Genomic DNA, 14523 nt, shown 5'->3' with positions numbered 1-14523 from the left:
GGGTTCCAGTGTCTGTCAGTATGTGCTTGCATGTACGTATACTGTATATCTGAGTGTATAAATGATTATGTACTAGATTTTGTCAAGCTTTCCCCACTCTATGATCCTTTCTTCTTAATAATTTGAAACTTTCATGATCTTTTTATACTGATGTAATTTACATACCCTAAAATAGAGCTATTTATAATGTACATTTCATTGTTTTTTAGTATATCACAAACTTGTGCAGCTGTTACCACTAATTTCAGGATATTTTTATTATCCCAAAAAGAAACCCCATAAACATTAGCAGCAACTCTCCATATTCCTGGTGTCCTACTCCACACTCCAGTCCATGGCAACCATGAGGCTACTATATGTCTCTATGGATTTGCCTCTTTTGAAATGGACTTATACAAAGAATGGAATTTTTTGTCTACTTTGGACTTACTTATTCTGAACATTTCTTATAAATGGAATCTATACAATATGTGGCATTTTATGTCTGGCATTTTTCACATAGCAAAATGTTTTCACCGTTCATGAATGTTGTAGTATGTATTAGTACTTTGTTCCTTTTTATGACCATATATTCCATTGTATTGACATATCATATTTTGTTTATCCACCTATCAGTTGGTGGACTTTTGGGTTACTTCCATTTTTTTTGATGTTGATAATGCTGCTGTAAATACCCTGGTACAAGTTTTTCTGTAGACATATGTTTTTAGTTCTCTTAGAGAGTGCAGTTAACTCATTGTGATACTAACACAGAAAAGAAAAATAGACCAATGGAACAGAACAGAGTCCAGTAACAGACCCATCCATGTATAATAACTTGATATATAACAAAGGTGACAATACAGTGCATTGGAGAAAGGGTGGTCTTTTATAATAGATAATGCTGGATCAATTGGATATCCATATGGGGAAAAAAATAACTCGACCCTTAACTGTTACTATCATACAAAAATCAATTCTAGATGACCTATAGATCTTAATATGAAAGGTAAAACAATAAAGCTTTACTAAGTATGACAGCAATTTCATAAATGGGTCACAAAAGGCATTAACCATCAAGGAAAACATTTGATAAATGTAACTGTTCAAATGACACCAATATATTAGTGAAAAAGTAAGTCAGAGAGGAGCCAGGCCCATAATATGTAAAGAATTCCTACAGATCAAAAAGAATAAGACCCACAGTCCATCGTCAGAGTTTCAAAAGTCAAATTGTTCTATCAGGACTATAATGAAAATTAGTAGAACCGTGTCCCATTCTTCCAACACTGCATTCATTTTTCAGAGAGGCAGTCCTTCTCACCTTATAGTTTTTTGTTATATTATACATGTTTTATTTGTCTGTATTTCTAAATAAGATTATTATATAGGTCTTTGTCTTTTTCAGTGTTAGATATTTATTGACTTCCTATTATAGTAGATGATGAATTATCTCTTTTAAATGATCCAGCCCTCTACTTCTATAGAAATACACTTCCTTGACCCCATCCTAATTTAGATATATGTCAGTTTTTGGTTAGATCATTATTTCATCGTTTATATTATGACCATGTAAATTTCTTTCACAGCTATGAGATTCTTATTTTGTACAACTTTTTGTTTCCCCTAGAGTTAATAGCTGATATTTTTAGTTTTTTAGTATTTAATGTAAGCATCTATAAACTGTCCAGCAGAGTTGTGTGAATCTCTCATTGTTTTTAAATACAAATTCTTCTTTTTTCTTTTTTTTTTTTTTCCTTAGACATCCCCCTGAAACTTTCATTGCTCTGTTCTTAACCAGGCTAGTTACTCTTTCTTTCTCCTAGATGCCTTTCATCCTGGGATCTCTTTTCTTGATCATCTTGGGCCTTCCTTTTATACCTGTCTTATGTTTTGAGCTCTATTTGCCATATCTTCCTTTTTCTTGGTTTATTCCTTTGTTTTGGTGGAACAGATTCTCTGGTACTTCCAGAGAAAAGGTACATGGTTAGTCAGATTTTGAGACCTTGCATAGTCTCCTCCCACTTGGGTGTTACTTTGTCTGGGTGTAGAATTCTAGGCTGGAAATAATTTTATCAGAATTTTGAAGGCATTGTTCCATTGCCTTCTAGTTTCCAGTGTTACTGCTAAGGACTCCAATGCCATTCTGTTTCCTGATCCTTTGTAAGTAACCTGTTAATTCTTCTCTGGAAGCTTTTAGAATCTTCTCTTTAATCCCTGGCATTTACATTTATTTATTTTTTATTACAATGTGCCTTGGTGTGGGCCTTCCTCGAACCAGTCCAGAAACTCATGCTAGAAGTTTCTTGAAATATTTCTTTGATAATTTCAGCTCCTTGACTTTCTTGTTCTTTTTTCTGGAACTTTTCATTTGGGCCAGGACCTCTTGGATTTCTTTGTTCTTTGAATTTTTTGGGTCTCTCTCCCTCAGAAATTCCTTCAACTTCAGCTTTGAATCTATCCTTCCCCCTCTTCCCCCCCCTACATTTCAGCTATCATATTTTTAATTTCCAGAAGCTTTTTCTGGTATTATTTTCTAAATGTTTCATTTTTATTAGTTTGCCATTAAGATATTAATAATAGTTTTATTTTTCTGTGAAGTTTTTTTCTGCTCTCTGCGTTTTCTTTCATACAGTTTTCTATTTTTTATTTCTTCAGATATGCGGTCATATTGGGCTTTGTCATATCTATGCATTAGGCACTGAAACAATTCTTAGAAACTTTGAGTGAACAGGCAGGATTTATTATTGACTGATGGATTTTGCACTAGAATGACTTGGCTAGGTCATTTTTCTGAGAGACTTTTTATTCTTGGAATCTGTAAGTCTTATCTCTTGAGATGATGATCTGTTTTCTTAGAAATTCTACAGTCTTCTACCTGCAGAATGTAAATTTGGTTGCTCACTGTCTAGAATTGAGCACAGGAAGGGGGCTAAGGGTCTCTTCATTTAGTGTGTAGACTTGCACATAATGCTGCTTATTTCTTCACTGTGCCTTACATGCCTCAGACCACAGTTCTCCTGGCTCACCCTTTCCAGAGATTAAATCTGGCCTCCGGTATTTATGATGACAAGCCAGCAGTCAGTCATATTCTTTTTGTTGTTCTCATATATGTAATATGTTGCTTTTCTCTGGCTGCTTTCAAGATTTTCTCTCTTTTTTAAAATTAATTTTTTATTGAGGTATAATTAACATATTAGTTTCAGGTGTACAACATGATTACATATTTATATATATCACAGAATGATCACTAACATAAGTCTAATTAACATCTGTCACTATACATTTACAGTTTTTTTCCTCATGATGAGAACTTTAAAGATTTACTCTCTTAGCAGCTTTCAGATATACAATACAGTATTATATAGTCACCACAGTCTGCACTTTACATGGCTTACTTATTTTATTTTATAACTAGAAGTTTGTATCTTTTGACTCCTTTTACTCATTTCGCCCACCCCTACCTCTCAATTCTAACAACCACCAGTTTGTTTTCTATCAGTCAATGAGCTCAATTTTGCTTTTGTTTTTTTATTCCACCTATAAATGAGATCATGCAGTATTTATCTTTCTCTGATGTATTTCACTGAGCATAATGTTCTCAAGATCCATCAATGTTGTCACACATCTCAAGATTTTCTTTTTAATGGCTGACTAATATGCCATTTGTGTGTGTGTATGTCACATTTTCTTTATGCATTCATGGACACAGATTGCTCTCATGTCTTGGTTATTGTAAATAATGCTGCCGTGAATACGGGGATGTATCTATTTTTTCGAGTTAGTGTTTTCTTTCTTTTTTCTTGGTAAATCCCCAGAAGTAGAATTGCTGGGTCATATGATAGTTCTGTTTTTAATTGTTTGAGGAAACTCCAAACTCCTCTACCAAGTTATAGTCTCACCAACAGTGAATAAGGATTTTCTTTTCTCTGTGTCCTTGTCAACACTTGTTATTTCTTACCTTTTTGGTAACAGCAGTTCTGACAGGTATGAGATGGATATCTCATTATGGTAAGATATTTTTCTTTTTATCTTTTGTTTTCAACAGTTAATGTTACCTAGATATGGCTTTCTCTGTTCTCATTCTGTTTGGCGAAATAGTGTGTTCCTTTAATTTGTAAATTTATGTCTTCCACCAAATTTTGGGATTTTCTGGCTCTTAATTCTTCAGATATTTTTTTCTGTTCCTTTTCCTCTCCTGTGACTCCAAATACATGTATGTTAGACTGCTTAATGGTATCCAGCAACTGTTTTTCAATCATTTTTTTCTATTTATTTTGAATAATTTCTTCTGATTATCAATGCTTTCTCTATTCTGATTTGTTAAGCCCATCCAGTGATTTTTTTTTACTTTAGAAAGTGAATTTTTCTGTTTTGGAATTTTCACTTGGCTCCAATTTGTTCATTTATTACAAGTATATACATTTTCCTTTATCATCTTAAGCATGCTTATAGTAGCTGCTTTAAGATTTTTGTCTGTCAGTTCTAATATCTGAGTTATCTTGTAGTTGGTCTCTCTTAATTGTCTTTTAAGTATGGGTCACATTTTCTTGTTTTCTTCCTAAGTTTAGAAATTTTGTTTATATCCTGCACACTGTGAATGACTCATTATAGTGATTCTGGGATTTGGTGTAAAATTCTCCTGAATCTTTTGGAGGGTGTTGATTTTTTTGGTTGTTACTTGTATTATTAGCAGAGAATTAACTTGGCTGGACCAAAATCTAAACTATGCTTCCCATGGGACAACAGCTAACATCTTTCAGTTGTTTTAGCCTTATCTAGACTGCTTATTGTCTTTTCCACTCTTGCATAGATCAGTGACCAGCCAGCCAAGAGACATGGGTAAAGGTAATATGCAGAATTTGTAACTCTCTCTTTGTGGTATTTTATTTTCCTGCATATGCCTTCTTACTTTCCAGCTGCTGTGGTAGCTCCAAACTCTGGTTTTTCAAGCCTGGAAGACTGCATGTTTTGATCCAGGTTTGATCTGCTCTGTGCAGCTCAGACTAGGGTACTTTCCCTCGGGCAAAAGCTGTATAAACAGGAAACCCACCCAGTTTTGTTATTCCCTTCTAAATGCTGTCTTCTATCCAATTCTACCTACTTTTGGTTGCTCAAGTGCATTTGTATGGTTTTTATATTCTTTTCCAGAATTTATCATTAACTGTGGGAAGGTTGGTCTGATAAGAGATGATGCTCTGTTGTTACTCATGGCAGAATCTGAATTTTTTAATTGTCTGTTTTAAAAGGTAAAAATATCTCACAAATTTATATTGATAGTACCAATTTAAATCAAAACTACAAGGTTTTTATTTATATCTGTATCTTTTATACCAAGAATTTGGTTCTCAAGGGCATAAAGCAGATGATAGAATTAGAATATCACAATTACTTACTACTTTCTGTATCTCATAAACACAGCAGTCTCAAAATAATATTTGTGCTATCACAGTGACCAAAGTGATCACTGAAAACAGTTAAAAAATTTTGCTGTGTCTTCCATAAAATTTCATTCCCCAATTTTTAAAATATTGTACTGTTGACAACTTTGTGTGCATTTAGCCATTAAATTTAATACTTCTTGTATTTCTTGTTTAACCTTTCTCAACAACTAAGTAATATTTCTTGCTGTCACTTCTTAGGTTGACTGTCTATTCATTTTAGTTGTCTGAAGTTTGTTCTCTTGATTCTTTTTGGAAGGGCTCGTGAGAGCAGTATTAACTGATTTCTGGCATTTTGATAACAGTTTATGCCTTCTAATATTAAAAATCAGTTATACTGAATGTAAAACACTTTATTCATATTTTTTGGAGCATCTTAAATATGTTACTCTGTTTTCTTCTGGCATGAAGTGTTGCCTTTGAAAAGTTTGATGTTGGTCTTCTGGATTGATAGTCATAGGTGTATGTTGTGCCTTCTCAGGTAGTAGTTTCAGTTTTTAAATTATCAAGGAAGATTTCTTGAATTATAATTTCTACTATTTGTTTTCTTAAGGTAGTGCTCTTTAAAGACTTTATCTGAATGTTGGATCTTTGTTGTTTCAATAGTTGTTGCTTTATCTCAAATCCTTTTTGATCTCTTCATTTATTTTGATTTCAAAAATGTTCTTTTTATCTTCTAGTTCTCTTAAAGCATTATCTATTGTTTTTTTCCCCCTTGGATTCATTCTGACTTAATCTTCATTTTTGAAACTTTTTTTCAATATCTGATGTTTTCCTGAGTTCTGTTACCTTATTTCTGGATTTTTTTGAAATCTGATTTATTTTGTTCTTTGTTGTCTTGAGTCATTTGATGTCTTTTAGCACATTTCAAAATAGGTTACAGTTTTCACCTATTTTGTGAACTCTATATGTGTTCCTGGTTAGCCTTTATTATTATATTCTGTATCTTAGTCTCTTTTTTCTTATAATATCTTCATGAGCTTGACCTACATCATTTTCTGTTGCTTATCTTTTTTGAGGGACAGGTGGGTGGTTTAAGATGCCTTTTCTTATAGAGCTCTCTCTGCTCTTGTTTTTGGGCACTCTTCAAAAATGTGCCATTTGTTTTCTGAAGTTTCTAGGCTTTGCTCCCTTTTCCTCTTTGATTTTGATACTCTCTTCCTCTTATCCTCGGTTTTAATTCCACACACAGTAGTTTCTCCTTATTGCGACATCCTCAGTGAAGGATCAGTTTCAAGAGTTCACAGGGGCTAGATCGCTCCAACTTCTTCAGACTTTACCATGGGCCTCTTCACTTAGTCACTGTTGGAAAGAGCAGAAACCCTTCCAAATATAGCTTCTTCCGTACACAAATTGACCTTCTTGTCAGTTTGCATTTGCTGTCTGGGGGGTCTTTGTTCTCAGGTCTGTCATATACATTTCCTTCTGCTTCCTCACATACCATTCAGGTTCCGTGGTTGTTGGTGTGATCTGTTCCCACCTGCTATTTGGGGGGATGTCCTTGTCACCCAGTTTTGTTGTAAATGTCGTCTGTGGATTCAGGGTCTGTATTTTTATATGGGGACTTAGAGGTGCTCAAAAATGTTGCCATTGCCTCAGGTGTCCCTGAATCTTTCCAGCTTATTACTTCTTAGTTGCTGTTGATGGGGTTCTTTGTTTCAAGTTTGATCATCTTGCTCTAATTAGATTATAACTTCATCTAAATAGTACTTGAACCTTAATCAGTTGGAATGCTATGCAGTAGATTCGAGTCATAAGCTTGGAACTTATTCTAAGGGTAATAATACCCCAATCTGCAACTTTTTAATAGTGGGATTAGCACCTACTTAGAAATCCAAGGGAAACAAGGATATCAGCTGGCCTTCCTGCACATGAAGTTCATTCATGTGCCATCTTTGGCCTGTCATCCCGTAGTCTAAACATTCCTGGGAGACACTGATCTAATTTACTGATGGTCCCAAAAAGTCCATAAAATAATAAGCATCATAGAAACATATTGGAAACATAGCAGATGTCATTCTGTAGAATAATAGCTCATTTCTGTTTGTCACAGTTCAAAAATGTTGTAAAAGAAATAAAATCTTGAGAGAAGTGATTAAAATGGTCAGAATGACAAAAAAATTTTTTTTAAAAACTAAGCCAAAGCAAACCAAAGATTGTCCAGTTTATTAATATGAAGAGAGGCAAATGGATGTAGATGGGATATGATAGAATTTGATAAGATTGTTGAAGGGAGTTAAGGAGCACAAATAATACTTCCAATTCAAGGAAGCATTAGTTTTTATACATTAGGTAATAGTTTTAGGGATTTTGTTCTCTTTACAATAGCCCAATTCCTTTGCTTCTGAATTTGGTATTCTCCAAAATCAGGTAACACAAGTCAGTTCCTGAAACACAGGAGAAGTTTATTGACTTGATAAAACTGTCAAAACTATTTATAGTGTTAATAAGTTAGTATTATTTTTACTTCATTTGACTTCCTTCCTTAAAGGAATTGTACTTTATTTTCATTTTGGGAGATTATTTACTTTGTAACATGTTTTATTTAAAATTACACCTAATTTTTACCTTTTTAAAAATCTCTAACAGGCCTCAACAAATAATGAAAGTTCTAATCACAGTTTTGGAAGCTTGGGATCTTTAAGTGACAAAGAATCAGAGGTAAGTAACTTCTTTTTAAATATGGTGCTATTAAAGTTAAAAGCTGGAATCAAATTTTTTTAATGAAATGTTTTTTTCTACATCAGTCCTTATGCTAAAGGTTAATGCTTTTTAAGTTTCTTGTAGGAGCATTTTATTCTGTCTTATGAAGCACAGCATTCAGATTGAAGACTGTATTTGGCATTAGAAAGAAAATATAGTTTCTTTGGTTATATAGCTGAACTTGTACATTGATGGTATAGATGTTCTTAATGGAAGACAGTTAATTAGCCATTCATAATTCTAGGAGATGAAGGTGGTTTTTGAAATATGTTGTTTCACAGTTTTCTATTTCTTGTTATACTACCCAGTTGGGTCCTCAGTAAGGGTTTGTTTACTCTTTTTTCTTTTCTTTTTGAAATTCTTGTGGAATTTCATGCTGTTGGTTTTTACTTTTCATATTTAAAAATATCTGAAAAATCCCTCTTCCGTCCACTTACCGACCCCACTAAGATAATACATAGGATTTTGTAAGCACGCATTTGGATCCATGATTTAGTTCACATTGAGCATGCTATACTTGATGGCATCTTTTTAAAATGTGTAGACAGGAATATGGTTGGATTCTGGCTTTCGTTTGATGCTGCAACTTTATTTTTTGTGGATATAGCCTTTAATATCGTCTCCTCAGATTATAGAATTCTGTCAGTGTGTGTGTGTGTGTGTGTGTGTGTGTGTGTGTGTGTGTGTGTGTTTTCTCTGTCAGTGCTAACTTATTTCTACTTGATCCATTTTGGTCTTTTTTCTATTTGAGTTAGTATAGATATATTACCTTGATAATACCAATAGGTCATTAGCATTCAGAAACTCTTAGCTATTTAGTTAAGTGGAAAGAGAATATCAAAAGTGGAATCTTTTTAAGCCCTGTGTTATTGAAAGTATTTCAGAATCTCTAGGGTAGACAGTTTTGTGCAGTTCCATGCAGGCACCCTGACACTCCAAAGGAGTGTGGCATAGGGCTGTCACTCATCAGGCTTTCCCTTCCACAGAGACAACTGGCAGGCAGCTGAAAGGACTGTGCAAGTGACGGGACTTTATCTGCAGTAGGTTCCCTTGAGGTAAGCGTTAGTAGCCCCTGTAGCACCAGATTATCACAGTTTAGTTTTTTCTTTTTTTTTTTTAATTAACACACTTAGTATACTGAGTCCTTAAAAATTGTAGGTTTAGATCTAGTCAAAGTACAGTTTGTCAAAAACTATCAAGAATGCTTTCACTTTATATTTTCTAGACTTCGAGATATTTCTTGATATTTCCAGATTTGGGTCTATTTAGTAATTTCACATACCTCCATTTTCATAGACTTTTATGTTATGAAGAGCAAGAAAAATAATTTTAGAAATTTCCCTTTTCTGTTCACCAAATCTGGTGTTTTTGATAGATTTTTTAAAATAACAAAACATAGTAAATGTTAGGTCACCTATAACATATTTCTATGTTCTTTATAGATGCAGTATTTGAATTCTTTCAAAAGAATCAATCTATAAGAAAATATCACTTCCAATTAAATAATTCCAAGGATCACTTTGGGCTATATTTTTAGTTAAAATTTTTTTAAGACCACAGTGGCACTTACAGTGAAATACAAGTTGGTTCACCATTGGATGTACTTTTTGTATAGAAATTTTGATATTTGGGGCAGCAGTAGAAAAATCTTAAAAATCTTTTGACTTGCTGTTCTGTGTTCTATATCTGGAAGCTTTATTAAATAATGGTTAAGTGAAGTACATGATATTTTGAAAATGATTACAGATTATACATTTTCCTTAAGATTCGAAGAAGATTATGTTTTGTCTCTCCATTTTAAGCAGCTACGTATCTGGAAAGGGATCCCTGGGTTTTATTTGTATACTAGGTACCTTAATGAATTCCCTTGGGGTGAAATTTCATACACATCAAGATACAGATATTCATAGGTCAGTAAGTCAAGTTGGAAGTAAACAAATTGCAAGATAGAAGTACTTCTTTTTTTCTCAGTATACCTAAGAGTAGTTTAAGTAGTATTCCATTGTCTTATGTCATTTTATTCTTTTGATAATCCATTCACTGATCATGACTTTTTTAAAAAATAAAAGTTTTTGTTTTTGTGAACAAATAGAACTAAAAGGTTTATTTTTTTAAAAAGCAGTTCTCTATCACCCACCCTTACTATACCTCACTTTCTATTCTTTTATCTTTTCCTCCTGGTATTTCCATATTTTAATATAAATAATGTACATATCTTGCTATTTTGTTTCATCAGTTGGATTTTATCTGTTGAGTCTCTCTTGGTATTTATGAAGATAAGCTTAATAATATTCCCTTCCCCTACTCTCTATCTTCCTACCCAATACTCTTTCAAATACTCAGAACCCTCCTGTTTTCTCCTATCCTTTTACTATTAAAACTGAAAAGCATCTGATATTTACTCTTCGGTTCATTAATTCTACTTGAACTGAAAATTTTCATTAATTCTTTACTCTTAGGTTCATTAATTCTACTTGAACTGAAAATTTTCATTTCAATTTATATATGAATACTTTACATATGAATGTGCCTTTTATTTCTAAATGTAGAATTATAGAACAAAAAGGTTTTTCCTTTTGTTTAATAAAATTGCCTAGTAGATAGGATGGTGTTGGTCTTATTTTGCCTTATTTTACATCACTCTTGGTCTATTCAACAGGCTCCAAAACTTCACCGTATTTTTATTAAGCATTTATTACTTATCTATTATCTTCTAACCTCTGTCCTCAAGCACAGAAAATATAAAGATGAATAGGATACTATCCCTGCTTTCACATGAGATCAGTATCTAGTAGGACAGACTACTTCATAAACAGTGTGAGCTATGCTATAATAGATGTAAGCACAAGATACTATGTTATCAAAGAACAAGAAACTCCTAATTTCATCTGCTTGCAGAGGAGACAAGAGGAAGGAAGAAAAGAGAGGTCTTCCTTCAAAGAAGAGATGATAGTTGTTAGGAGAGGCTATGAATTCATCCCAGAGGACAAGGGCAAAGTATGAGAAGGCAGGCAGAGCAATTAAGATATGCTTTTGCTTTTGCATAGAAGCATGGCAGATAGCTTTGTTCAAGACCTAGGGTAGCAGTTCTCAACCCCAACTGGACTTTAGATCACCCGAAGAGCTTTGGAAAAAACACCACGTTCTCTAGGTGATTTGACCTGTTTGCAAACTTCTGGTATAGGGAGGATATACAAGAAGGGTGAAAGACAGGCAGGGGTCAGGGTTTGAAAGCCCTTATATTTCATATTAAGGAATTTAGACTTTTATCTAGGTGATGGAGAGCCATTAAAGCAGGGGAAACAAAAGACAAGATAGAGATGAAGACGGCAATGGAGGGAAGTGAAACCTAAGTTGGGAAGATCATTTACTTAAGGAATACTATGCCTTTACAAAACTCTAAACTCCAAGGTTTAATATTAGGGGGAAAAACTTCATGTGGGAAGGGTTCTTATTATAGTGTTCCCACATTTGCCTTTTGGACTCAACTTTCTCCTTCAGATTCTCTAACTTTGGTTATTGATGCTATCACCACTCAGATTTAAGCTTCTCAGACTTCAATGTTGCAAGTGAATTACCAAGCGTTCTTATGTCTATAGGTCCGGGGTGGGGGTTTGCATTTCTCTAACAAGCTTTCAAATTCCTCTATATTTTAAAAGTAGAATCAGTGGAGTTTAATGACTGAATGTAGGTAAAGAAGGAAAGGGAAAAGCCTAGGATTATTGAAAGGTATCTAACTTTAGGTGATAACTCAGGAAAAAAAGTAGTCAGGCTAGAGATGAAGACTTAGGAGTTTCTGGCATAGGTGTGAAAGGATTGGGTGGTCTGAGGATTCCTGGGGTGTCCCTGAGATTTTTTCAGACTAATTTATAACAGTGCTAAGACATTATTTGCCTTTTTTTATAATAATGCTAAGACATATTTAGCATTTTAAAACTTTCATTTTCTCATTAGTTTATAGTGAAAATATACAGAGGCTACATGGCATGTGATGATACTATCATGATAATTTATGGATTGTGTACTTGTGTATTCTGGTGTTTAAAAGTAACTTAGTTTTAAATTCTAAAATGGTAAGTGTTGATAGTTATAACCCTCTTTGGAGTCCCCAATGGTCTTTAAGAGTTTGTAGAGGAGTCCTGTGACCCAAAAGTTTAAAAACTGCTTTTGTAGAGGAATTCATCCTGTTGTTTGTGTAATGCTAGGAAATGTTAACAAGCAAGATAGGCATGCTGGAGAAAGGAGGTAGGTATATAGTAGAAAGAAAAAGAGGACAAAGTAAAGAACAGTAATGAATTAAGTGTCATAGAAGTCAAGACAATAACTAGTGACTAAGAATTTGTCACTTAGGCTTAGTTTCAGTAAATTAATGGGATCAAGATGCCAAATCATAGTTAAGGAGCCATTGGAAAGTGAGGAAATAGTGACAGCAAACATTAACTGCTCTTGGCAGAATCTTGACCATGAAGGAAAGGAGATGGTATCTAGAGTCCTTTTGCCGTTTGCCCTGTGAATTCTCGTCAGCAGCGCTTGTGGCTGCTGCATTTACTCCTAGATAACTCACAATTATAGTCCTAACCTTATGCCCAAAGTTTGCCATGAAATACCTAACTTTTATTATTATTTTCACATTGCTCTAGTACATCAGAAATAGATGACATCATTCTATTTATAGCATTCCGTTTTTAGTAGTTCGATTGATGAAAATGTCAAATCCTAGAAAACGAAGCATTTCTATGCATGATGTTAAGTGAGCCTGGCAGCAAGGTGCACTTTTTTTTTTTCTAAACGAAAAGAGGGTTAACAGGCTTGACATATTATGTGCTAAGGAATGGGTCATTGCAAAGCTATGATGGGACAAGGAAAGTGCTGAAGAAAGAGGAGAAAACAGAACCAAAACTCAACACCTTTTCCTGGAGGTGTATGAATAGTGAGATCTAGACTCTGGTGGGCAGGGTTCGTTGTAGGCAGAACTGACTAGGAACATCTTTCTTCTGTTGGATGAACTTCTATAGCTAATAACCTTTCTCTTACTTCACTGTGAAAATAGAGGTTATCAGGAAGGAAAAAAACATAAGTGAGTTGTGGGTGTGAGGAGAATGATACACATTTTATGGAAGAGAAGGGAGCTGGAGGGGGGTCACTAATTTTTTATTTAAATGTTTTAGAATACGGGAAGGAGTTAGAAACATGGTCTGTGTGCCTATCCACTGGCTGTAAATCCAGATTATTTTATGAGAATAAGAGGAGCCCATGTTTGTTGGTTGTTAATGTTTTCCAAGATTCAGAACCTGCCTTGGTCTACCTATTTGCAGTTCTTGCGGGACCCTTCTGTGTCTAACTACAAAGACCTGCTCTACATTCCGTACAGTTGCTGTCCCCACTCTACTGTACCCCAAGATGCTAAGATAAATTATGTATCTTAGAATTTATAATGAATGTTAATACCATAACCATTCTTCCTCCCTACCTCTCCTTTTGGATGTCCCAGAATATATTTCTCTGCTTTATTTTATTTCTTACTGAGTTGGAATATTTGTGACTGAATATAAATATAGTTGAATTGTATCATCTTTGATAATGTTGGAGAAGCACATTTAAGTCTATTTATACATTTGTGCTTACATACAATATATTTTATAATGTTTGTGAAGCAGACATATGTCAAATAATTCTGTTTTTGCTTCCATTTTATCTTTAATAATTATCTTCTATAATACTTCTTATAATACTTCTATGATAATCTGAATCAAAGTTGAATAATTTAAAATATATCTCTTTCTAGAACCAAAGTTTTTTTCCTTTCTTCCTGAGTAATTATCAGTTTTTTAACTCTCAGTTAAACTTTCCTTTGCACATTGCACTAAATTACTGTTTATTTTTGATCTAAGTGCATTTGGCAATTTTCAAGTTATTTAGGATTAAGGGTTTTAAGTTATAGATACACAGAGGCTGGGACACTTGATACATCTAGATATTTAAATTTAGATCCATTTTCAGAATTATAATGATTGTAATGAAAGAAAAATATAGATATGACACCTCGATTGTCTTAATTTACCTTTAACGATGATTAATGAAGGCCATTTTATCAAAGAAGATCTGATTAGCTTTCTCATTTGAATTAAGTTTCTAGAAGTAACCTTGGAACTTAGATTTTTTTCCCTTCTCATTTGCATTGAAGTTATAGTATTGAAGGTACTTTGGAGCATTAATGCTTTGTTTTGTTCTTTTATTAAAAGTATTTTTAAAGGGCCACATTATGTGTCCTTTCTTATTTTTATATTTTGGAAGAAGTAGAAATTAAGAGCACTAGGGAATTAGACCTAAAACTACCTTGGACCTGGATTTAGGAGGGCATTATTTCCATTTCCAGAACTACTGATATTGTTTATGGAGT

General features: G+C 33.8%; 1 protein-coding gene across 1 annotated transcript in view; it reads left to right on the top strand.

Moving 5' to 3' along the window:
• Window positions 1–14523, top strand: part of TLK1 (tousled like kinase 1) — a 123716-nt gene that overhangs the window by 46665 nt on the left and 62528 nt on the right. Inside the window, exon 3 of the mRNA XM_006921183.3 lies at window positions 8010–8081. Coding sequence (XP_006921245.1) covers window positions 8010–8081 — 72 coding nt within the window. The remainder of the gene's footprint in view (window positions 1–8009; window positions 8082–14523) is intronic.

This window comes from Pteropus alecto, unplaced genomic scaffold (genome assembly GCF_000325575.1).
Source record: "Pteropus alecto unplaced genomic scaffold, ASM32557v1 scaffold3, whole genome shotgun sequence".
Taxonomy (NCBI): Eukaryota; Metazoa; Chordata; class Mammalia; order Chiroptera; family Pteropodidae; genus Pteropus; species Pteropus alecto.
The sequence above is the reverse complement of the archived record's forward strand: the minus strand, read 5'-3'. Positions and strand labels throughout refer to the sequence as shown.